Below are 26556 nucleotides of genomic sequence, written 5' to 3' on the forward strand. Positions count from 1 at the left end.
GCTGTAATTGGATGTGAGAAGCGGTTTGCATGGTTCTACTTTTTTTTTTCTAGTCTGAATTGTGTATTATTGAATTCCTGACTCTGATGTGTCAGAAGGCGTTGGTTAATTTTCCAATAGCAGCAGCTCTCACAGTAGTGTAGGATATAAATCACAGATTTATATTATTTTACAGGTTTATACTTGTAAGGGACTTGTATAACAGATGCTCCGCATAGTCTACAACTAATAATAAATGGATTGAAAAAGAAAAATGTTTAATTGAAGTTGTGAAGCTTTTGGTCAGGAGATGTTTATTGAGCATTTTTGGAAGGAGTCTCAAGTGTCAGTTCTTTGTAACACAGTTCCATCCATGATTATTGCTCCCCTGTGTAAAGAGCCGTAAAAAGGGTTAGAAAAAATCCGCCTGTTGAAGTTGCTTCATCTCGCACTGAAAAAATGAGAAAAATCCAATCTTTTTTTTTTTTAATTGAAATAAATTGATTCAGAGAAAAACAAAGCCCTCACCAAGAAATAATTATTTTCAACAAAAACATGTGACACTATTATTGGCACCCCTGCATTTAATGCTTTGTACAACCTCCCTTTGTCAGTAAAACAGCACTGAGTCTCTCCTAAGGGTTGTTTTACAATCAGGGTACAAAGTTTGTGTCACAGGGGTCCAAAATTCAAGTTGATTCAAACTGGTTCTTGTACCAGTTTTTAAGTGAAGGACAAGTTAAAGAACAGATTTCAGGTAATTTTTTGACGTGTGTATGGTAGTTTTGTGTAACCTGCTATAAGATGGGAGAAACAAATGAAGTGATTCTCGGAGAGGACATTTTTTTTGACAATTCAGAATCCACGACTTCCATAGTACTTTTAAATATAAGGCTGTAAGCTTTGTGTTAGTTGTCTCTAATATTTATGTCCCAATATCTTGACCACATTTTAGGATGAAAATAATCATTTTAGATATATTTTATATTGAAAAATTAGCTGTCTCGGAGAGGACATTTTTTTGACACAATTCCATACTAATTTGATCAAAATTAGTCTGAAAACTTACTGGCATTCAACATTAAAACTTAACAATGTTTCCAATGATATGGAACCAAGTATGTGTTTTATGGTATAAAGAATGATTTAAGTGCATCCCTTTTGGAGCTACCTGTGGTCAAAAAAGCACTTTTTCTAAATGACACGAGTAATTTTGCTAAATATGACACACATTGCCATACATTCACCAAAAATAACGTTATCACCAATTTTTTTTTTTTTTTGCATGGTAAATAGAGCTATCACAGGGCTACAATAAACAACCAAGTTTATTTAGTCAAGCCTTTTGATATTGAAGATAATAAGTGTTAAATGTGATTTTTAGCTTGCGTACCCTGATTGTAAAACAACCCCATAACATTTTTATAAGGTTGGAGATACAGAGTAGGGCATCTGAGACCGTTCCCCTTTACACAATCTCTCCACATCATCCAGAGTCCGAGGCCTTCTCTTGTGCTCTGTCCTCTTCAGATTACCCCACAGGTTTTCGATGGGGTTTAGGTCAGAGGACTGAAGTGGCCATGGAAGTAGTTTGATTCTGTGGTCAGCTGACTATTTTTCTGTTGATTTGGACACATGCTTCAGATCATTGTCCTGCTGGAAGATCCAATGATGACCCAGTTTTAGTTTCCTGGCAGAAGCAGACAGATTTTGATTTAAAAGGTCCTGGTATTTCATGGAGTCCATGATGCTATGTACCCTAACAAGGTTTCCAGGGTCTTTGGAGGAAAAACAGCCCCAAAACATCACAGAACTTCCACCATATTTTACAGTTGTGATCGGGTTCTTTTCAGTAATGCAATCCTTCTTTTTATACCAAACCCACCTTGAGTGTTTATTGCCTAAAAGGTCCTTTTTTGTTCCATCATACAATAGAACACTGTTCCAGTCAAAGTTGTTGTAGTGTTTTGCAACTTCAGGTGCTTACATTTGTGGTTAACTGACAGAAAAGGCTTTTTTTTTTTTATTTCCTGGCAGACCTTCCAAATAATCTGTTGGCCTGGAAGTAGTGTCTGATGGTGGTTTTGGAGACGTAGAAACCCCAAGATTGTACTTTTTCTTGTAGTTCACCAACAGCAATTTCTTGGGGATTTAAAAAAAATTTTTTTTTGCCTCGCTTACCCTCCTCACTGTACATGGAGGCACAATAAACTTGGGTCCTCTTCCAGGCCAATTTGTAACAGTTCCAGTTGGTGTCTACTTTTTTATTATTGCCCTGCCAGTAGAAATGGACATTTTCAGGTGAATAGCTATTTTTTAATTACCATTCCCTGACTTATGAAGGTCAACACACTTTTTCTGTCTCACTTGGTTTGTGTGTTTTCTTCTCTTTCCCATGTTGATGGTTGACTAAGGGAATTTGGCCTCTGTGTCACTTCTTCATATTTGTCCCCCAGTTAATCAGGAAGTCAAGCATTACAGCTTGAAAGTTCCTACACACTTCAGTCAACTCAAAAATACTGTACAATTTAAATGGGAAACATGCTTCAGTTACATTGTGTTCACTGTGATTTTCAGGGGTGCCAATAATAGTGGCACATGTGTTTTTGTTGAAAATAATTATTTCTTGATGAGGGATTTGTTTTCCTATGATTGATTAAATACATTTCAAGTAAAGGTTGTATTTTTCTCATTTTTTTTTCAGTGTGAGATGAAGCGACTTCACCAAAAGGTGGATTTTTGTTTTTTTCTAGGCCGTTTTACTGATCTTTACAAGGGGTGCCAATAATTGTGGAGGGCAGTGTAGTCGGTAAGTTTTCTGCCATGTCTTCAGGATTTGCTAGGAGTTCACGCTTCGTGGTTTCTTGGTCACATGAAGTCATGTTTGTCTTATTAAATTCACAAGAGAGAAATAGAGGCTGGTGAAAGAATGACTGACTGTTTATAGCTGCTATCGTGTAAGCGATAACAAACTAACTTGTTCAGGGACGTTCTTCAACATTAAAGTGACGCATAGTTTTTAATAAATAAGTATTGTAATTGTTTACAAACTGCTAGGTACAAAGGACTTTAGGATGTGCTGTTTAAGGACATGGGACATGAAACATAAATGCACGCTATATCAGTTTCTTTCCGTTAAAAATATGAAATAATTGCATCAACAAATACAAAATTATCTATTAAATTCAGCAAAATCGTTATATTCGTGATGATTATATGGCATTTCTGCTCGAGCTCTGATATGCATATTTTACAACCGGAAGAGCCGCTGTCACGTGATCATACGTCACAAAAACTTTCGGGCACAGCACAAGCGGGTAGATGAATATGGAGAAGTGGATGACAAGAAAATTGTTTTTATAGTCTTTAACGTACATTGAACATCATGGTGTATTGTGCTGCTTATGGTTGCAATAATTCCAATGGGAAATGCCCTGGAGTAAGTTTTTTTGCATTCCCCAAGGACCCGAAGCTGAGGAAAGTGTGGGCTCACTACTGTCGTAGAAAAAACTTTGTACCTACTGTTTCCTACAAACTGTGTTCGGACCATTTCACTGAGGATTCTTTCAACATTAATACTCAGGTACTGAGCGATATTAATTGCCAAGCCAAATTTAAGAGGCTACTTAAAGATGGAGCCGTTCCCAGCTTCCCAATTCAGGAACAAGACGGCGGAGTGAAACCCGAAGTGCTACGGCTACCACGAGGTGCATTCGCTAAGCGACTGAAAGCCGAGGTAAGGATTAGTATTATAATTTTATTAGTATTATAATTAAAAACATCGGTGACGAGAATAGGCCGTATAGCCGGGTTCATGGAGGCAGTGATAGCGCAATATACAGGGCCTAACATTCCTACAACTGTAGAGACAGTCAAGAAATCCTGTAACATTAATGGACATTTAAATAAATGTTATGTTAGTAAGTTTGTTTAACTTTTCTTAATTTTCATCTCTTTCGCCAAACGGCGTAGTGTTGTTGGCTGTGTGATGGCGTTTCGCCATTTTGAATGTTTTCATCTCGGACTCTGGAAGCGTTGTATCTCAATCAATCTCGAAAAATATCAGCAAAAAAAAAACTAGCTTGCAACGGACTTTAGCTAGATCTATGATGAACTTTCAATGTATGATACAAAAATAATACTTCTTTCAACAGATCATTAGCCTTTGAGCAGAATTGTTTTTAACTTGCCAGGGAGTGTTATCGAGCCGACCGCTTTCAGTTTCATGGGGATTGAATGAACTCTCGCTCTCAGAATCATCTGACCCGTCAGAGTAAAGACAAGATCCATGTTCATGTGAATTTCCAGCTATCGGTTCGAATTGATAGGGTCTAACTTCACATCTCTGTGAAACATCGGGAATATCACTGTCGATGGTGTCCATTTCGGTAACCTGTTTACATTAGATTCCCAAGTGCTGGCTCCTTGAAAAGTTTTTGTGACGTCACGGGTCACGTGACCACCTAGCTCATTAACGAATCATTGTTTTACGCTGATGTATAAAAAAGTTGAATAATGTGATGATTTTCACATTTTTGACGCCCTGCAGTGATTTAGATGGCATTTCTTATGTCCTTTGTACATAATTATACCCAGAAAAAAATCCATGTCCCATGTCCTTTTAGGAAAATAATTTCTGGGTGGTGACAGTAACTCGGTTGTTGATTTATTTTCCTGTAACGTTGTCATTGCTAAAACATTCCTTAACTAGTTACAATAGCCATAGAAATAAATTTGAGACACCAAACTGATCGAATGCATTCAGAATAAAGTCCCTGACATACAAAGTCCAAATTTTCGGACTAAATAGTCACATGAAATCATGCAGGTCATTAAATACATGTGTTCTTTGTAGTCTTTTCACACCAAGAACGAAATTTGTTATGATGAAAAAAATGAATTTGGATCCATCTTGTTTGTTGTGAAATTACCCAGAGGAAATGGGGAAACTTTTTTTTTTTTTTTTTTCCTTCGCATTTTCACATTTCACATTTTCACCGCATACGACAACATTGCAATTTTGTGTCATATGCAGTGTACAGTATAAAGGCCTTGAGGGGAATTGTGTATACAACTCGGAGATGTGTCACATTCAGAAGTTTGCCGATGACACCGCCATAGTGGGGTGTATCAGTGACGACAGAGAGGAGGAGTATAGGAGCCTGGTGAGGGACTTTGCTGTTTGGTGCAATAGGAACCATCTGCAGCTCAACACCTCGAAGACCAAGGAGCTGGTCATTGACTTTGGGTGGTCCAGACCAAGGTCATGACCAGTTCTGATCGCGGGAGTCGAGGTGGAGGGTGTGGATTCCTACAAGTACCTCAGGCTGTGGCTGGACAGCAAGCTGGACTGGACTTGCAACACCAACCACCTATACAGGAAGGGACCGAGCAGGCTATACTTCCTGAGGAGGCTGCGGTCCTTTAACATCTGCAGGAAACTCCTGTGGATGTTCTATCAGTCTGTGGTCGCCAGTGTCCTGTTTTACACCGTGGTGTGCTGGGGGGGGCAGCACATCCAAGAAGGACCCATCCAGGCTGGACAAACTGATCAGGCGGGCCGGCTCTGTGGTCGGCATGAAGCTGGACTCTCTGGTGACGGTGGCAGAGAAGACGACTATGGACAGACTACTGAACATCATGGATGATGCTGGTCACCCTCTGCACATCGTCATCAGCAACCAGATGAGTCTGTTCAGTGACAGAATGCTCCTTCCCAAGTGCAGGACTAACAGACTTAAAAACTCCTTTGTCCCTCACGCCATCAGACTGTACAACTCCTCTCTGGGGGGGTAACAGGAGGACAGAGGACGGGAAGGAGCAGTAGCCTAGCCTGACAAAAAGCAATACTGGACAATGTGCAATACCTCTCCTGCTAGATTATTTATTTATTTATTTTATATTTGTATATATTAATACTTAATTTATCTAGAAGTTTTCTCTATTTTCTATTCTCTGTTTATTCTGTAATGATGCTGCTGGAATTTTAATTTCCCTGAGGGAACCCTCCCAAAGGGATCAATAAACATCCATCCATCCATCCATCTATATATATATATATATATATATATATATATATATATATATATATATATATATTTCACTTTTTGCCAAATTATTGCTTGATCGAACACGCTGAATGTACATAAAATTTATGTTGGAATATTTTATTGATTACTAAAAGTGCTGAGGATGTTGGATGATATATTCTGTCCATGCCAGTTGGTTTGGCTGCAATAATTTGTCAGCACTAATTTGACTGGCTGCATTGCCAGGGCGCACTGGAAAATAATTCAGGCCAAGCCCATGGCCTCTACTGGAACACACACACACACACACACACACACACACACACACAGACACGTGCTCAGATGAAGAAGAGGCAGCCCTAGCCAAGTTTTATATAAGCAGGGGCAGTGGGCCGTTGAAGAAGTGCCCTGGCATCAGTATGGCTTTGTGTGGGGTTTTAAAGAAGCTTCAGTGAGAGACTCGGTGTCAACACCTTCATCATCGACCCCCACCCCACCTGTCTGACCTCCTGCTGAGCAGTCTGGGAAAGGGCCAGAGGTCACACAAGTTTGTGACAATACTGTTAACATGGGGCGAAGCCTTAGCCAGAGCTGGAGCTCTCCTTTTGTTCTTGTGAAACGGAGACTGTATTCTGTGTGTGTGTTATGTGAAACCTTGAAAAATAAAATAGTCGTGCACATAAAGGAATTACAATCAGGGTGATCTAGTTACACACACACACGGTGTCTTAGCAATGTGCGTGTGCGCCACAAGTGTTCCGACAAGCATTGGAATATCGGACAGCTTGAGCTGGTCCCCATGAAGAAGGTACTCTTTAAAAATCTACAATTTAGTTTATTTAAAAAAAAAGTTAAAGAACCAAACCGTTTCATTTTGTTTGTTGAGGTTAAGTTTAGCTCTCAGTTTTAAGTTATATCATTAACTCTTTCAGGGTGGCACGGTGGTGTAGTGGTTAGCACTGTTGCCTCACAGCAAGTAAGGTTCTAGGTTCAAGCCCAGTGACCAACGGGGGCCTTTCTGTGTGGAGTTTGCATGTTCTCCCCGTGGGTTTCCTCCGGGTGCTCCGGTTTCCTCCACAGTCCAAAGACATGCAGGTTAGGTTAACTGGTGACTCTAAATTGACCGTAGGTGTGAATGGTTGTCTATGTGTCAGCCCTGTGATGACCTGGCGACTTGTCCAGGGTGTACCCCGCCTCTCGCCCATAGTCAGCTGGGATAGGCTCCAGCTTGCCTGCGACCCTGTACAGGATGAGCGCTTATGGATAATGGATGGATGGATGGATGGATGGATGGATGGATGGCTGAACCCTTTCACCACTGCAGACCGCTTGTCCAGTCTCATTGTTGTAGGGGAAACCCTTTCTGGAAACATTTATGCAGTGGTGAACGGGTTAATTCACTCCATTAATAATTACATCAGTGGAAGGTCCTCACAAAGATAGCAAATGCGTTCATACAGATTTCTAAAGTTGTTTTCAAGGTTCAGAAGGTGTCTGTGGTAATTTTTCTATTGTAAGTTAGTTTTTCCATTGAAACATTTCAGTATAAACCAAAAGTTTCATTTTGCAGCACCTTGCATACAGCATGTGGGACACTCTCAGTGCTGCGTTCTGACCACGGTGTTGATGAACAAGTCATTGATTGACAGACATGCCAGTGTAGGATCGCAATAAGCAGAGCTGTATGTTAACTGGTGCTACAGATGTCAGTAGTTTTGCAGCATGAGTATAAAATGTCTGTTACCATTAGTGTTGTAGTCAAGAGCATCTAAACTGAGTCATGACCAAGACCAGAGTGTATCGAGATGATTGAGACAAGACTGAGACTTTGAGGGGTTGAGATCAAGTCAAGACCAAGGCAGGGTGAGACTGAGGCTACATCCACACGACAACGGCAACGAGATGTTATTTAAAAATATATTGCGTCCAAATGGGCAACGATCAGTAAAATATCAGGTCCATATGGCAACGCAACGCTTGCTGAAAACGATGCAATGCACATGCCACACCTCTAGGGGCGCTGTAAGACGGTCCCTTCGGAGACACCAGAACAATAGAAGAAGTAAGGACGCATGCGCATAAACTATTATGTGCGAGACTTCATATTAGCCACAAAGTCAGGAAAATCTGTTCGTAAAATTACATTATAATGACCAAATACAATGAAAAGTATTTTTCCAGTCTCACCTGTGAAAGGTAATCCCATGTGATCTCGTTTGGACGGCAAACCTGTTGGTACAGTTAAACGCAGCTAATCTTTATTCTCCGCTTTGACCTGTCCAATATGGCGGCGAGGATGACGTATGATTCTACGCGGAAGGCGGTGTCTTTAATGGTCCGGAATAAATTGAATGCTACACGTTGATGGATTAATTTGCTCTTCTACGCCCTTTTTGAGGAATGTATTGTAGGACTTAAACCAACATCTGAAGAGGTGAGATCGCTCCTTTTTTTCCCTATTTTTGCTGGCGGGATTGACTCTGCCCTAAGGGCTATTTTCTTTCTCTCTCTCTCTCTCTCTCTCTCTCTCTCTCTCTCTCACTTTGCACCATTACACAATAAATATTCACAGTGAAAATATTTTGGAAGCGCGTTTCATGAACCAAGTTATAGGATTTGTTGACAACTCGCATCGAGTTCGTTACACTTCTACCCGGCGTGAAGCACTCACAGTCATGTGGTTGTGACGTCATCGTAAACAAATCCGTTCTACTCATCCAGACGACTTCACAACGGCAACGTTGCCAGGTCTTTCCACTCTGGAACCCGTTCTCAAAAAGATTGCGTTTTGGGCACCCAAAACGCCGGTGCCATGTGGACCCCAGGCCGAAACGATAAGCAATTGTATCGGAGTCACCTGAATCCGTTGCCGTGTGGACAGGGCCTGAGTCAAGCCCAGGACCAGACCAGTTTTATGTATGTGTGTGTTAAGAAGGGTGGGGAGGGGTGATACATCCAATCATAGTAATGATGTTCATAAATAAATCGGACAGTACACAGGCAATTTAATGAAATCTCTGCAGTTGTGGTCTTGGCCAGTCTTGAAATAATATCCCGAATCTCGATGTCTGAGACTCGATGTTGTCTCAGTAAAAATGTAGTCGTTTCCGAGACAAGACGGAGACCTTCAAAAAGTGGTCTTGAGATCAGTCCCAAGTACTGCAACACTGGTTACCATCTCTAAAAACAACCACAAGTAGTGCAGTTCATCACTTAAATGCCAGTATGTGACTGACAAAGGACATGAATGCTGCATACAGGGCACACAGAATCTAAACCTTAATGAGAAATGTTTTCACACGTACACTACCGTTCAAAAGTTTGGGGTCACCCAGACAATTTTGTGTTTTCCATGAAAAGTCACACTTTTATTTACCACCATAAGTTGTAAAATGAATAGAAAATATAGTCAAGACCTTTTTCTGGCCATTTTGAGCATTTAATCGACCCCACAAATGTGATGCTCCAGAAACTCAATCTGCTCAAAGGAAGGTCAGTTTTATAGCTTCTCTAAAGAGCTCAACTGTTTTCAGCTGTGCTAACATGATTGTACAAGGGTTTTCTAATCATCCATTAGCCTTCTGAGGCAATGAGCAAACACATTGTACCATTAGAACACTGGAGTGAGAGTTGCTGGAAATGGGCCTCTATACACCTATGGAGATATTGCACCAAAAACCACACATTTGCAGCTAGAATAGTCATTTACCACATTAGCAATGTATAGAGTGGATTTCTGATTAGTTTAAAGTGATCTTCATTGAAAAGAACAGGGCTTTTCTTTCAAAAATAAGGACATTTCAAAGTGACCCCAAACTTTTGAACGGTAGTGTATCTGTAAACTTTTTCATTTTGCCCCTAATTTCACTTGGCAATGGTTCTTTTCTTCCTCATGTTTGTTCCTCACAGGTTCGTTTGGTTTTGGTTTGGCACTTGAAAATACCATTTCATTTTCTCGTCATCTAGCTAGCAGCGTTGGGCAGCTGCTTGGGAAGAGTAGTGAGCTAAGCTAGCGGTTACTCTACATTTTAAATGAAGCTTCATTGCACTGAAGCTTTCCTCTTGGTGTAGCAAGCTAAGCTGCACCAACATGGCAAAAGTAGTTTACTACATCAGATGCTACTTTTTACTTGAACCAACTTCATGCCAAGTCAGCGCTGTCTCAGTGATCAGTATCACCATCGGTCAAACAGATACACTGGTAAAAAAAAATTCAGTTCAGTTGTTTATTAAACAATAATTCGTGATCTCATTGCTCCAAAACTAATTTGGCAACAAAAAACAAACAAAAACGTCTGCTCCACATAATAACGCAATCACCTTCATACCGTAGGAAAGTGCTTCTGTGGCTACATGTATCATTAACATGTACAAGCACACGCAGACACAAAATTAAATGAAAAGTTCTTCGTCCTTTAGTTTTTTTTAGACTGCAGCAGAAAGATCTGCTGTGTTTAAGCTTTAGAAATGCTTGGGAAAATGTAGCTTGCGCTACTTGATCAATAAAAGAACTTTGCTACCGAAAGCAATTTGATGAAGAAAACAGTGACGTTACCACCACACTACTGTAGTTAAAAGCTAGATGGCCTTTCGATTTTGTAAAATTTGTGAACTCCGAAATTTGGTCATTGTAATTATTTCTGTAATATTAGGGGGGAACCAAAACCCGGCCATTCTGTGGTGGGGAAGTTATTTAATTTGAGGGGATTGCCTCGCAAATAATGTGCATGAAATTGCCTACTTTGCGCAGTCAAACAGACAGGAAGTCCATGTGCGCATGCGCAGATTTACCTTCTTTTGGGTTTTACAGCAGCTGGCATCCACAGAGTTGCATAACTGCCATCTACAGGTTTATCTTGACCGTGCACTGACAGTTACATCATTCTGTCGCTAAACGAACAGCTGATCACACCGAGGTGCTCGCTGACCGCCGATATTTATTAGTTTGGTCCTGCGGTTCCTTTCCTTCGCAACATAACGTCTTTTCTTCTCGCTTTCCGTTACGGTTGTCGGTCTTTCACGTTTCATTCGCGTCCTCTATTTTCCTCTTCTGTTTCAAATTTGTATCCCACAATGCCTTGCGTGAACGGGGAAAGCCCACCACATCCTGCATGACATAGTATCTTGAATTGCGTCATGGTGAAGGAAGAAAAAATGGCAGAGAATTTAAGGCCATGTGGCCCTAAATTCATTAACTGTTCTGTTTAAAAAAAAAAAACCTAATAAAATTGGAAGTCTGCAATTTTTGAATTCAGTAGCTTTCGATCCATTAAACAAAAAATAATTAGGTGTCAGGGAAAATTCTTTTTATGACCTACACTCGAAAAATCTGAAAGACCGTCTACCTTTAAACTAGTAACGCTGAAGTAAAGTTAATGCCTGACACTGCTAGTTAATTGACTCGGGGATTGTTAGGAATTGTGGCACACAAACCCTCACATCACAGAAACACTGTGTCTCCGTTTCTCTCTCATATGCAAAACTATCGTGCACGTGTGCTACTGCGGTAAATTCATTCATCACACAGACCAGTTTTTCGTAGCACGTGCGACATGTCACTCTGTACAACCCTGATGATAAGGCACAAAACATGTTGATGCTAGCATGCTAAAATATTGGCAAGATCAAAAATTCTATCACATGACCGTCACACTGATGTGCACAATAAACGTTTTATTCTCTTAACACAACTTAGAGACAAATCAAGAAACTAAAGTTAATTTAAGTGCTTTCACTGCGACCAGAATAAAGCACTTACTGAAGATGGATGAATAAACATTGAACACCATGTCTCTGTTACGCTGCTGTTTATGCAATTGAGGTATTGTGTAACCACTGAGTGGCCTGCACTTTTAGGAAAATAATCAATAATCAGGTGATGTGGTGGAGCCCAAATCAAGGCAGTTGATTATTTTCCAATAACAGCACTAAGTGTTTTATTCCTCTGACCTCAAGCAATTTGCAAATGATCACAATTTGTTGTGGCTTTGTTTCTTAAGGATCAACATTGTACTTTTTATCTGTTTATAGTTGCATTTAACATTGTGGAATAACCTAGTTCCTGCTGTCACTTTTTTTTGTTACGTCAGCTATGAACGGTTGTTCCTTCACGACTGTCTATTTTCTCTCTGTTGAAGTTAAAGCAGATACGCAGAACCTTTATTTTTAAATAAATTTCTGAGTGGATAGTATCTCCATCCTTGACTCTTGTATGCTGCATAAATGGGAATTAAATATATATATATATATATATATATATATATATATATATATATATATATATATATATATATATGAGTGATTCCACGCTTATGGGTACTGAAATGGGGACATGAACTTATTTTTAAAAATTCACCTAAAACCATTTCTTTTTTTTACCATCAGGTCACAAAACATGTAATCTTTAATGAATGATGTGTTAAAAGATAACTTTAATTTTCTGAGATGTAATAAAAACATATTTATATGCCAAAGTCAGAACGTAACAGAAGTGTTGTGGACATATATATTCTCAATTTTAACAATGTAGAATTGCTTTTTGAAACATAGGAAGGTGATGTTTTAGCAAATATAATTAATAAACATGTGTAGTAGAATAAACATACACATTCTTTCAATAAGATTAACATGGTATAGAGCTAGATTGTAATTAATTTGTAACAGACGCGAGATGGACAATCGTAACAGAAGTAATGTAACAGACATCATTTTGGAACTCATAGGCTTGACTTTGGCATATAAATATGTTTTTATTACATCTCAGAAAATTAAAGTTATCTTTTAACATATCATTCATTAAAGATTACATGTTTTGTGACCTGATGGTAAAAAAAGAAATGGTTTTAGGTGAATAAGTTCATGTCCCCATTTCAGTACCCATAAGCGTGGAATCACTCATATATATATATATATATATATATATATATATATATATATATATATATATATATAAAAAAAATGTGTGTATGTATATGTAATTATTATTTTTTTTTTTTGAGAGTTAAAATTGACCGCAAAGTTGGCATTCGAGCTGCCCCGCTGAGCCAGCCAGCCCTGAGTGCATGACGTCACAGCGGGAACTGGTTTTAAGGCCGAGGCCTTTGACAGCTATAGACCAAAGTCATATCTGGCGAAAGTAAGAAACACCGTTACCGACTTGCTCAACTAAGACTGATTTGACTTCACTGATTGTGGGTTGACTCTCATTAAAACAGGATGGGTGTTATAACTTATGCAACATACATGTCCATGCATGCATTTTCACTGATAAAACGTAAAAGGCTAATTAAATAATCAGATGAACGGAGACGATCACATTCTGAAGCAAATTAAATAATCTTATACCAGTAACTTAAACACACAATACAAGTTATATGTATTAATCTAAATGCAGGTAAACATGTTGTTTTATATCCAAATGAGAGTCGGAGCTTACCCGTCTGTGTTCTCGCTTCTTGAAGGCCGATCTTGTGGCCGATTGTTTCAAAACAATCTGATTTTCAGTTGTTCGTTCAGTTCTCCGTTCATTCACTTCTTCCATGTAAGGGCGAGATGGCAGCAATATCCAGTTTAGAAATCAGACAGCTGCTCCACTCATTCTCCATTTTCTCCATACTGAGTACTCTGCCATTACTGCTCGGCTCAGGCAATTACTAAAACCCGGGACGGGACGTCACCGGTTTTCGCAACAACTGTGGTGAGGTCACTGCCTGAGCAATAGGTCATGTCCTGTTCCGTCCCGGGTTTTACCAACAACCCTCAGCTCACGCTCCGGGAGAACTGGTGCAACTGAACTTACTTTCCTTTTTAAAAAAAATAATAATAATAAAACAAATACTTTCCTTTTCTTGTAGTTTTCTTTTTCTTTAATTGTTGATACTGCACCCTTTTTCAATACGGGCTTAGAGCCAACGCTCCTCAACACATCAGAGGTTTCGTATGAGTCTTCAGTAAAATGTGCAGAGCAGAGGAGAGACCACTTCGTAGGCGCCCAATGTGCCTGTGAACTTCCCGCAAAACACGTCAAAATCTTTGCAGTTTGAACATTCTTGGGCCATGAATGCAACGTAAATCCACCTTCTGTCGTGTTGCTGCGCCGGCCAAAAACACATCTACGTGGCATGGCGATAAATTAGCTCAAAATGGTGGATCGGAGTTGCAGTCAGCTCTGTGTTTTAGTATAGCGGAAATGGCGATGAGACCGATAGACTTCCTGTTGTGACGTTACGGACGTCAAGCTCATTCACTCAGACCGCTACCTATATGAATCACTTTAATCGTAAAAATTACTATATTAGATTTATTGTTAACGCTTAAAACTATTCCTGTGCCATTCTTGAGGTCTCAAGGCATTTATAAACGAAAGTGAGGCCATGGTTCTGCGTATATGCTTCAACAACAAACAGTAACTCTGTCCTGAAGACTTTCCTGTGGTGGAAAACTTCAAGTTATAGCTTTAGCTCTGATTGTTACCAGAGACTCCTTCCAGAAATGCTGGCCAAATAAACATCTCCTTTCAGAAAACGTCAACACATCAACGATTATACGCTTCTCCTAATCTCTTGGTGGGACATCTGCCGTACAAGTCCCGGTAAATGAGCTGTTGCTATAGAAACAATCATGTATTCAAACAACCTGTGATTTGAATTCTTGTCAGAGCTGCCGCTTTAGAAAATGACTCAACACCTTCTGACGCGATGGTACGAGTCGTAAGCTACATACAGCACGTCAAGGTTGCTCCTGGTCAAGCTAACAATATCTTCTGCTATATTTGCCACTTGACTATTATAGAAAAAGCAGCACGCGAATGGTGTTTTGCCAATACAGAGAGTCAGTAGGCAGTTTGAGGAAAGTCTTTAGATTCTCTGGTGGGTGTTTTTGTGTGTGTGTTTGTCTCGGGTCACATTTTGCTGAGATTCATTGTGTTTGAGGGCCCATTGTTGAGATTTCTCCACCAGCCTACAGATCTACTGGTTGGCTCTGCTTCTACAGGGACTGTTTCATTATAGGGGTGTGTGTGTGTGTTTTTTTTCCTTTTTCTTGCTGTTGGCTCTGTGTGTGTGTGGAATGTGTGGTTTGAAGAGCTGAGTGAAGTTTTGAAGAGAAAGAAAGTGTGAAAGTCTGGAAAGAAGTTTGCATTGTGTTGAGGGGAAAAAGAACATCGACTTTAAATCACTATTCCTTCCTTTTGGATCGCACACGTTGGTATCTCATGCTGAATAATCTGGTCACATGAGTTAAACTTTAGCTTGCTAGCTGTTTCTTAGCCGAAAATCAACAATGAACAGTTGTGTAAAACAAGCAGAAAGCGAACCAGCGATCCACAGCTTCCATCCCCCCCCCTTTTTTTTTTTTTAAATAAAGATGCACCAATACTTTCTTTTTTTTTTCCCCCCAGACCAAGTGTTTGTATGATTCCATGTTTTTTGTTACTCTGCAATCTCGATATTGATCCAGAAATGAAGGGCCCGTTTACACGAGGACGCTGTCGGGTAAAAACGACTAAATATTTTATCGGAAGTGCCTTTCGTCTACACGGGGACGGCGTTTCCGAGGCTGAAAAACGGAAAAAATTGAAAACGCCTTCCAGAGTGGATAAGTTAAAAACAGCCCCCGTTGCATATCCTTCTAAACTACCCAATACGCGAAACTCTGCTCGGATCTGCTCACGTCGGGTACGCGTTTACGTCATACATGTGTCATATACTGTACATGCCAGCCCGGGAAGTAAGAAAGTAAGTAAAAAAGTAAGAGCATGTCTGATTACATCGATCCAACGGACCTTCAAGCTGCTCTGGCAGCTTTAATAAACGTCCAGGAGTCCTTCGAACATCTATACCGAATCTGCACATATACCGCTAATGAACAGAGGCGGGTATAGTATGCGCTTACTTTTTTACTTACTTTCTTACTTACCATAGCCAGAGTAGTCAAAGTTTTCGCGGCGCAGATGTGCAGATCAGACAAGACGGAAGACGTTGCGCATGCGTGCAGACATAGCGGAGGTCTTTCACAGCACCACCTAGCCGCCTGGCATGCACATCCAATTGAATTCCACACATTTATGCGTCACCGTATAGACGCAGATTTCCTCCTTGAAAACGGTCGTGTAGACGCGGAAAAAAGTGAGAACGAAAACGGACTTTTGCGTTTTTGTTTCAGACCGTCCCCGTGTAAAGTGGTATTGTTTCAAAGTAAGTGCACCACTGATTCTCGGAGTACGATTCTCGCTTTGGCTGTGAGATGTCTCAGGTGGGGGTGAGAAGGTGAGAGAGGCAGCCTTGGGCCCAAATGGTCACCAGTTTGAGTCCCGGGACTGGCAGGAAAAATGTGAGGGGAGTTGAGTGAATGAACAGCACTTTCCCGTCCCTCTGTATCATGGCTGAAGTGCCCTTGAACAAGGCACGAAACCCCCAACTGCTCCCCAGATGCTGTAACATAGCTGCCCACTACTGTGTGTGTGTGTGTGTGTGTGTGTGTGTGTGGTCATTGCTCACTTGTGTGTGTGTGTGTGTGTGTGTGTGTGTTCACTGCTTCAGATGGGTTAAATGCAGAGGAGAAATTTCACTGTGCTTGAGTGTGCATGTAACAAAGGTAGCGGAGGTTACGTTTTCACTTCCGTTTGTTTTTTGTTTGCCTTTCCTCAATTTAACTCAAAGTAGTGAACAGATTTTGATGAGATTTGGTGTACAGCTTTATTACCCCAGGTTCAAGGGATTTTTGACTTTGATGTGGATATGTGGCTTGGTGGAGATATGCGCTCTAACAAGTGTCCTAGTTTAATGTATATTAGTATAACTACACAGGTGTTTATAGAAGATCGTGCATGCGATTGGTCGAGAAATTCAGACAATTTCTCGATAATCACCTCAAGCGACTCGGCAAAATGGCGGCCAATCGCTTTGGCACCGTAAGTGAGGATGAATTACAGATTATGAAAGAAAACGCTGTTCCTAAAAGCACTAAAGATGCTACAAAGTTTGGTCTAAAACAGACCTGGGCATTTTACGGCCCGCGGGCTGCATCCGGCCCTTTGGTTCATTCTGACCGGCCCGCGTAAGGTTAATTAGAAATTACAAAATAAACGTATTTTCTAATTTTACCTCACGCATGGACTGAATGTGCATTGCTTTTATTTTGAAGTTGTGTTCAACAAAAACGCAACGCGCGCGACATGAAATCCCACGAAACCTAATCCCGCGATAACTATTTCCGTAATTTGTCCAGACCAACCACAAACTTGTACGTCATCCTTCAAACGGTCCAGCCAATCACATAGTGTGACGTCACCAGCAGGCGCCGGAGCCCGAGCCGATCTGTAGATCTGATACCTACACCGAATCGATGTTTTCAGTGATGAAGTTTAACAAATCCAGGTATAGATCCTCTCTCATCGATAATCATCTGTCAGCTGTGCTTCGCATCTCCACCTCAGACATTCAACCTGACTCTGATGCACTCGTTAAAGACCAACAGAGACTAGATTTCTCTCACTGAACAAATAAAAAACTGAAAAACACCAAATGAGGTGATTAGACTACAAATGTGGGCATCGTTATTATAATATGATGTATCTTGTTTGATATTTGGAGTAGAAAGACAATATTGTGATGTCTTTATTGTGTTTTGGGGTGAATGTGACTGAAAAAAAAAATGGTACAAACGTTCATGTTTTGTTAACCATTGTTTTGGGAAATTTGATTGAATAAATGACATTTTTTGTAAGGCAACCTTGGTTTTTTTTCCATACTCTTACCAGTTTGTAAAAACAATGTTATTTACTGCTTTATATAAAGAAATACAATTAATATTATGCAGAATTTAGTTCAGCCTTTTGGTCCGGCCCTCCACAAAATTTTCTGTTTCTCATGTGGCCCCATGGAAAAAATAATTGCCCACTCCTGGTCTAAAACTATTAAATGTAAGGCGGGATTGTGATTTATTTTATCCATTTTAAAACAAAGGATTTTGTGAGTCGGTGTAGATAAGTGACGCAAGTCTGCGCCATGCCGATGTTACATTTGCAAGCCCCGTTCGAAGTTTGAAATAAATGATTTTTTTTTAAATACGATTTTTAAAAAATAATTACCTGTGTATTGATACTAAAACAATTATCCACCTCAGGCTCAGTGAACATCAATGAATAATAATCTCAGCTTCGTCTCTGTTATTATTCACCCATATTCACTTCACCTTCGGCAAATAATTGTTAAATATTAGCTAGTTGAATTTAAATAACGAGCATTAGCTGCTGTGTTAGCTACCTTGGATCGAGTAATGTTGCAGTGTAAAGGGGATTTTTGTTTCATGTCTGTAAGTACTGTATGGTTTTTTTTTTTCCTTTGTGAATGACGGATAGTGACCGGAGTGCAACGCTGCTTACAAAACACAATCGCGTATCATTTCGGAGGCTTACGTCACATCGTATCACATGATCTCAGATGTTAGTATGAGACCATTTTTATGCTCCGTTTTATTGGTAACAACCGTCAATACTGGACTGTTTATTACTTTACTACGTGTGTGTGTGTGTGTGTGTTAGGACTCAACAAAAGATGTATTCTTCTTGCCTTGACTGCTGCATTGTAAACGTCTCTTGCATGCGCTTTTAATTTTAAGGTTGAGTGCAAGATGAAGCCACGCCCACTCGTGACATCAGCACGGCCTTCTTGATTAAAACCATGTGAATGTGTGTTTAATTAAAGGGATCAGTGTTGGCCAGTAATTTTAGAACCATTGTGTGTGCGCGCAGTAAATGAATGGATAAGCTGGGTGATTTGGGCCACTCCTGTCTAAACATACTGTATATGTGGGAGTCAAGTGGTGTGTTAACAGTGGAGTCAGATGTTTCTTTTACAAGCCAATCAAATTCCAATGGATACAACCAAAGCCACACCCATGCACTCTGAAATATATGATGGAAATGTCTCTCATCTCATCTCATCTCATCTCATCTCATTATCTGTAGCCGCTTTATCCTGTTCTACAGGGTCGCAGACGAGCTGGAGCCTATCCCAGCTGACTACGGGCGAAAGGCGGGGTACACCCTGGACAAGTCGCCAGGTCATCACAGGGCTGACACGTAGACACAGACAACCATTCACACCTACGGTCAATTTAGAGTCACCAGTTAACCTAACCTGCATGTCTTTGGACTGTGGGGGAAACCGGAGCACCCGGAGGAAACCCACGCGGACACGGGGAGAACATGCAAACTCCACACAGAAAGGCCCTCGCCGGCCACGGGGCTCGAACCCGGACCTTCTTGCTGTGAGGCGACAGCGCTAACCACTACACCACCGTGCCGCCATGATGGAAATGTATCATGCTAAAAAAAAAAATTGGTTTCACGTCATATTTTATTTAAGATCTGGCTGAAGGACACTGCTGTATAAAATTTATGAAAATGTGACACATTCTTCATTAGATTTGTAATTTTCCCAAATATATATATATATATATATATATATATATATATATATATATATATATATATATATATTTTACATTTCTGTAAAAATTATTTTAAAATAAGTTGTTTATTGGAAACAAACCGACAGCTCATTATTTTAAAACAAGTTGTATGAGGAACAGTTGTGCAGCTGAGAACCTTCTGTTAACTGTGTATAGACCGACGTCTACAGCCATCTAGATTACAGAGTGGATTAACTCCACTGTTCTGAAGAGTGAAACACCGGAAGTCACTAGAACACACCCCTTATACACACACACACACACACACGCTGCTGTAGCTTAAACAGGAAGTAAGGGATGGAGAGAAAGTGACCCTCAGCGTGAAGGTGAAAATGAAAGATAAACAACTTTTCCACCACTTGTTGCTTCCCCCCTCTCTCACTCACATACACTCATCCTTGGCACACATTTTTAAGTTTCTTGGAGTGGGCTAGTGTGTGTGTGTGTGTGTGTGTGTGTGTGTGTGTGTGTGTGTGTGTGTGAGAGAGCGAGAGAGAGGGCAGGAACTTGGTGTGTCTTTTGTAATAGTTTTGTTTTTAGTTGTGAGTAATGTTAGTCAAAATAAGAGGAAGTGATGTGTGATGGATGTGGTTAGTGTGTGTGTGTGTGTGTGTGTGTGTGTGTGTGTGTGTGTGTGAGAGAGAGATAATGCTTGTTACCCATAAGCATAGCTGTATAATCGGAATAATAATGCAATGCATCTCTCAGCTGTTTATGAATTTCCGTAACACCCGCCCCACCCACCCACCCCCTCCTATTGTACTAAAGATTACTCCCAGCATGCTTTGCTCTTAGCAGCATCAGTTTCCTGCACCATCACCTTGCTTCCTGTACATCGCTTTTATTCCGTCAGCTCCTCCGTCCACCTTTTGGATTTTCTCCCTGTTCCTTCATGACGTTGGTATGAGTATGAACAAGTGGCTGCCGTGGAGAAAACGCAGCCTGTTTAAGAAACGCAAGAAATTTGATTTTCCTCCGTTAGGTATGTTCACTTTTTTTTTAACACTTCCTGTAACTGCTGTTTCTCTCTCTCATTCACACATACACTCACTGTGTGCTGTACTTCTTTAATTTGATTCTTTTTTTGCATCCTTTTTAATTTGGAGCTCAATTTGGAGTTCTTCTTCTTGCATGTTCTTGTATTTCATCGCAGTTTGCTGGAGTAGAAATTGTGCATTGTGCTCTGGCAAACTTTTAAACCAGTCTGTTATTCAGATTTCAGAAGTATTTCCACAAATACCATCAATTGAAAGGTTACATGTAACGTCTGTAGTGCGTCTCTTGTGGGCGTACACTGTCCAGCTTTTGGATAAACAGTCGCTGCTGTGCATGAATCACTTCTAAAGCTGATTAGTTCGATTAAATGACAAACTAATCAGTGTGAAAATCGGTTGTTTGATTTACTTGATAATCTTCGTACAAGCTTCGTTGGCAGACTAGCAAAGCGAGCTAACGTTACTAGCTGTATGCTAGCTACATACTCAGCAGAGACACCGGCAAACTCTGCTACTTCCTTTCAAACTTCCTTGAAAACCTCATTTCAAATGTCACTTTGTGGCTTGCTGGTGGTGGTGATGTAATTGCAGCTTTGTGTGACAGGTACTGTACGAACAAAATGACTGGTCGCCTGTCAGTTTGTCACTGGTGTGAATGTCTCATCTCATTATCTGTAGCCGCTTTATCCTGTTCTACAGGGTCGCAGGCAAGCTGGAGCCTATCCCAGCTGACTACGGGCGAAAGGCGGGGTACACCCTGGACAAGTCGCCAGGTCATCGCAGGGCTGACACATAGACACAGACAACCATTCACACTCACATTCACACCTACGGTCAATTTAGAGTCACCAGTTAACCTAACCTGCATGTCTTTGGACTGTGGGGGAAACCGGAGCACCCGGAGGAAACCCACGCGGACACGGGGAGAACATGCAAACTCCGCACAGAAAGGCCCTCGCCGGCCACGGGGCTTGAACCCGGACCTTCTTGCTGTGAGGCGACAGCGCTAACCACTACACCACCGTGCCGCCCCTGGTGTGAATGTTTACACAGCAAAATATCAGGTTTCTGGCCGGCAGAATCAGTTCAGTTCTACTAAAATGCTACAGAACCTGGAATCAAGAACCAATCACACTTTCATTCCCTTAACATGAGTGATTTAAACTATTTAAAAGACAGGTTTAGAAGTTTTAAAGCTAATGCTTGTGGAACATTTTTTGTGTGTGCATAAACTACTATATTAAAACAGTTGTTGAAGGATTTGACTTTTTGATAAAATTTGTTAAAATACAGGGCTACAGCTAGAATCTTCTTCTTCTTCTTCTTCTCCTTTCAGCTGCTCGCGTTAGGGGTCGCCACAACGGAACTTTATCACACATTTGATTTGGCGTAGGTTTTACACCAGATGCCCTTCCTGACGCAACCCTCCCCAATCTACCCAGGCTTGGGACTGGCACTGGCTTGTACAATCTAACGGCTACAGCTAGACGCTAAATGGGAAAACTTGACGTAGCACAAAAAACGATGCCAACAACTACCTAGAATAAAAGTTGATGAGTAACTGATGCTCATCCTCCAGCTATACATGTGACCTTTTACAAGGTGGATGCTCTTGTTACATGTCTTGTGTCATATCTCCTCCTACTGGTACTATGGACCTGGGGTGCCATTACTTTTGATATTGAGAAATTTTTAGGCGGGGGAGGGGAGGAAGTGTAAAACCATCATCTGGATCAATATCACTACCACCAGCTTTCACTGACCTCACATCTTCATAGCTCAGGTTTATCGCACCCTTTCATCTGGTCATGCCTGGGCCCCCATGCATGCTGGGATGCGGCTGCACAGAGAGCTGCGTGTCCTCCATCAGTGGAGCGCATCGCATCGCATCACACTATCCTCCGTCCTTCCCTCCCTTCTCGCATTCTTTGGTTCCTCCTCTGCAGAAGAGGGCTGAATGAACGCTTTTTCCTCTTTCTGGGCTCCTTCTTTCATTCGTGGCGTGCACTCGGCTCCTGAGCAGGCGACATGGCTGAGGGTGGTCTTGCGCTTCGAGGTAGGGCTCCTCTGTAGGCCGATTTGTGTGTGTGTGTGTGTGTGTGTGTGTGAGAGTGAATGTGTAACGGGATGGTCACTGGACCCTCACAAGTGTGTCTGAGTTCCCTTTTTTCTGCCATAGAGTAAAGTATTAAACATTGTGTTTTAGTTCTTAATGTGGTGGTGTTACGGGAAAATAATCAACAACCGGGTGGTGCGATGAAGCGTACTTTGTTACCACCCTGAGTTTGATGCTTTGCCGATAACCGCACATCCAAAAGTGTTTGAGTTCCTCTAATACCCCAGCATTTTCCAAACGATTAAAATGTTTTATTTGTTAAAGTAAAACGTCTGTGTTTATCCGTTTAGTTACGCTTACCATGTAGAACGTTCATGGAACAAGAAGTTCCGATTATCACTTATGTCAAAGCAACAGTCGTTCCTTCAGGTTCACCTGCACCCCCCCCCCTTTTTTTTTTTCTTTATTTTATTTTTTCCCCCTCTCTTGATGGCAATAAAATGAAAGTTTGCGGCTTGTGAGTACATCAGGTGTGTATCAGTGCATGTACGAATGTTTTTGGAGAACTGATTTTGCTTAGTATGGAGGATTCGATGTCAAAATAGATACTCCCTTTTTTTTTTTTCCTCTCTTGAAAAAGGTCAGTTTGAACCATTAATGAACAACTCCGAATAAATTTTTTTTTTTAACATTGTGAGGGGTAAAAAAAAAAAAGTCCTGTATAGACAAGTACAATTAATTTTTTTTTTTTAAATGTCTAAATATGCAAATGCCTCCTAACAGCTGATTAATGTCCCAGTACAAATTGTTCCTTGAACCAAAGGTAATAAAAGGACATAAGGTCCCACCCGAGTGACACGTGTTTAGTATTTTATTTCCTGAGAGACTGTGACAGAATGTTTTTGAATATTTTATATAATCTGAAGAAAAGCTCAGGATGAGTCATTTTTGTGATTTTTTTTTTTTTTAATGAAAAAAAGAGACAATGATGAATCTAAATGAAGTTGTGCTCGTTAATGTTGTCAGGAATATGAAGAGTAATGCGTTATTAACGTTTAATGCAGTACTTAATGACAATCTTGTACACAATATTAAAAGGCCAAGTGATTAGCGCAATAATGACACATGCCAAGTGCAGCGTAGTGTATCACGTGTGAAAAATTATTCACGGATCAGTCAGCGGTGTGTCTTGTGCTCGCGCGAAAGAGAGATAGAGGTGTATTTCAACAGGTGTGAATCATTAACAGCTGAGCGTGCTTAGTTTGTAGGTCAGCTTTTACAGAGCTTGGCATTGACTGTCTCAAATTGCGTGCTATGAACTAATGCTCTTTACAGTTCGCTAGGTTTATATACGTATAAAGTACATTTTCTTTTTTTTTTGCTCCCTACAAGACTTTCAATGCAAACACTGAGCTAATAAATATAGGGCAATTCCATGTAAATGTCAACCTCACCATGCAAAATTAAAGCAACATGTAATACATCAAAACCACTCCCAGAGATATCACCTAGGCCTGTATTTTACAGATGTGAATAAGTTGAACCAATTTGTAACCAACCTAATGTGTCACTGTCAGTCTTTCTTTCTTATAATGTAAAACCCAAGCTAAAATCAACTTTGATCATGTACAATTCTATATTATTGCCACAAGCCACAGAAATGTATGCTAAAATCCACAAAACAGCAAAACAATAGCCATCCTAAATATTATTTAAGAACTTTGATAGTTTTAGCTGATATTTAGAGAGTTTTTCAAAGGGTTATGGTGGTTAAATTGCTGATTTTCTAAACATATGCCATGTCTATTTCAGACGCGTCACATCCATAACGGAATTTCGTCACATCCATAACGCTGACTTTTCCTTCCGAAACTCTGCATGAAATACAAAATATTTTAAACAAAGATTTTTTAATATTCACCTTGGACCCCTCTATCAAATGGATATCTCCATTTCGACATTAGGTTTACAATTTCACAGAGTTTGATAAAAATGTACAGTCACCCAAGAAAAGTGATACTTTTTCTGTCACATCCATAACGCATCTTTTATTGGCGTTTTCTGGCATGCCCTAGATGTACTATGGGAATTGTTCTTGTTCTATCACTTCTCCAGTATGGTACAGCCTTAAAATATGCAACACCTGTTTAAATACTGGGAGACAATAAAACATGCACTGGGTCATTTGTTGCCATTTTGAGTTCAAGTGTCACGTCCATAACGCTGGAATTGCTCTATATGATGTAAACAGTAGCGCTAGTTTTCATTCAACACTACATCATATTAGCTAGCTAGCTAACCCTATCTGTGTTACGTCTAATTTTACATTTTAATCTCCAGTTTTTTTTTAAATTACACCTTTTTGAATCATAAACAGAATCAGATAAATTGTAGATGAGCTCCGTACAGCAATAACTGGCAGCCATTTTAGTTTTATGGTGAAAAGATGACACGGGTTAGCAAAAAAGCGTCATTTCTCCACACTTTGTTTATTTTCGTTCACTTTAATGGAAATAATGCCAGAGTCTGAAGTGAGATTCTCACAGGATCAACTTGTGAGGGGGGAGGACACACACACACACACACACACACACACACACACACACGCTTTTAAAAAGTGCCTTAGAGTTTAGTTTGGCATTGTTAGCAAGCACATTAGCTAGCTAGTGTAACTAGCTACATTTCCGAGTGGTAAGGAAAGTTAGCCTAGTAAACTAGACCCACCCGCCTAGCGGCCAAAAATATTTTTGCCTAGCGAATGGGTCAAGCCTCGCACCATATAAACAAAAACACCCCGGGCATCAAATCGTGCCCACCAATCACAACGCAAGGTTTTTGTTTGGATTCTTCGGGCGGGCTTTTGCAGGAGTGACGACAAAGCTGCGCGACGCTGGAGAAAGCACAACAGGAAAGATGGCTACGGGCTAGTGAACAGCGCGCGTTTGACTCCGCTTTGGAATCAGTTTTAGAAGAATTAGACTTGGAGTTTTCGTTGAAACATGAGCAGGAAGAGGCTCTCCGCTCATTCCTTTTCAAGAAGGACGTTTTCGCTGTTTTGCCGACCGGCTATGGCAAAAGTCTGATCTACCAGCTGGCTCCGCTCGTAGCCAAAAGGATGGGGCTAGTTTGTGCAGTACGAAGAATTAATAAACAGCTTTGAAACATTACTTTTTGATTGTTTGTTTCTTATTTTCCCGTTATTTTAAATTTAAGGGAAATTATTTCACCAAACACCACTAAATAAAAATAAAAACTCTCAAAATTGTTTAAGCAAACCCTTGAAAAACACTTGGAAAAAATGTGTATGTGGTACAGACTCCAAACTTGTGGTCATTATCTCCAAACTTCTTAATATCTAGAACCTGTTTATTAATTAATACGCATTTTGAAAAATTATTTATTTCAAGGTCTCCCCCACTGCTTTCTGTCGCTCTGACTACGTCACAGTCACTGTTGCGCTGATTGGTCAGAGCGTTGGCCTATACGCACAGAGACAGTTTGAAAGACAGCGGTTTGTTCCTCCTACCCACTTCGGAAATGTCTACGGATCGAGGCCAGACTAAATATTCACATTTAGTCTGGCTTGCCAGGCTAAAGGAAAGTAGCAATTTAACTTTTTAAATGAAGTAGCTGTTCTTTAGCATAAATATTGCTGATAAACTCTGTATTTTGTTTCCATAATGTACAAAATATGCATTTTAATCAGGTGAATATCTGTAAGCTGCTTTTAATCTGATGATGAGGAAGAAGACGCACGTCTCCATGCGATGCAACAGCTAAAGAGACCAAATTGTTTGCAAGAACAAATCAACTTTTTAAATGATCAATAATGCGGTTTCTTTTTATACAGCAGCAATTTGTAAACAATACAATTTTTATTTATTAAAGAACGATACATCCCTATGGCAGGCTTAATAAGGAATAAATCACTTGGGGGGGTGTTGTTTATAGGGAAAATAATCAACAACGGGCTGGTGCGATGTGGCTGAATGCCAAAAAGAGGTACTGTTACCACTGCAAGTTT

The 26556-nt window shown here is 40.4% G+C and overlaps 1 protein-coding gene across 7 annotated transcripts in view; it reads left to right on the forward strand.

Annotated features, from left to right (window-relative positions):
* utrn (utrophin) overlaps positions 1–26556 on the forward strand; it is a 451611-nt gene that overhangs the window by 25275 nt on the left and 399780 nt on the right. The window contains exon 1 of one of the 7 annotated variants that reach the window (XM_060937692.1): positions 20312–20463. The exons of 5 other annotated variants lie outside the window; for them this stretch is intronic. In XM_060937692.1, coding sequence (XP_060793675.1) covers positions 20385–20463 — 79 coding nt within the window. In that variant the 5' untranslated portion in view covers positions 20312–20384. Of the gene's footprint in view, positions 1–20311; positions 20464–22463; positions 22533–26556 lie in introns of those variants that run through there. One more of the 7 variants, XM_060937695.1, reaches the window with a different exon arrangement.

Source organism: Neoarius graeffei, chromosome 13 (assembly GCF_027579695.1).
Source record: "Neoarius graeffei isolate fNeoGra1 chromosome 13, fNeoGra1.pri, whole genome shotgun sequence".
Taxonomy (NCBI): Eukaryota; Metazoa; Chordata; class Actinopteri; order Siluriformes; family Ariidae; genus Neoarius; species Neoarius graeffei.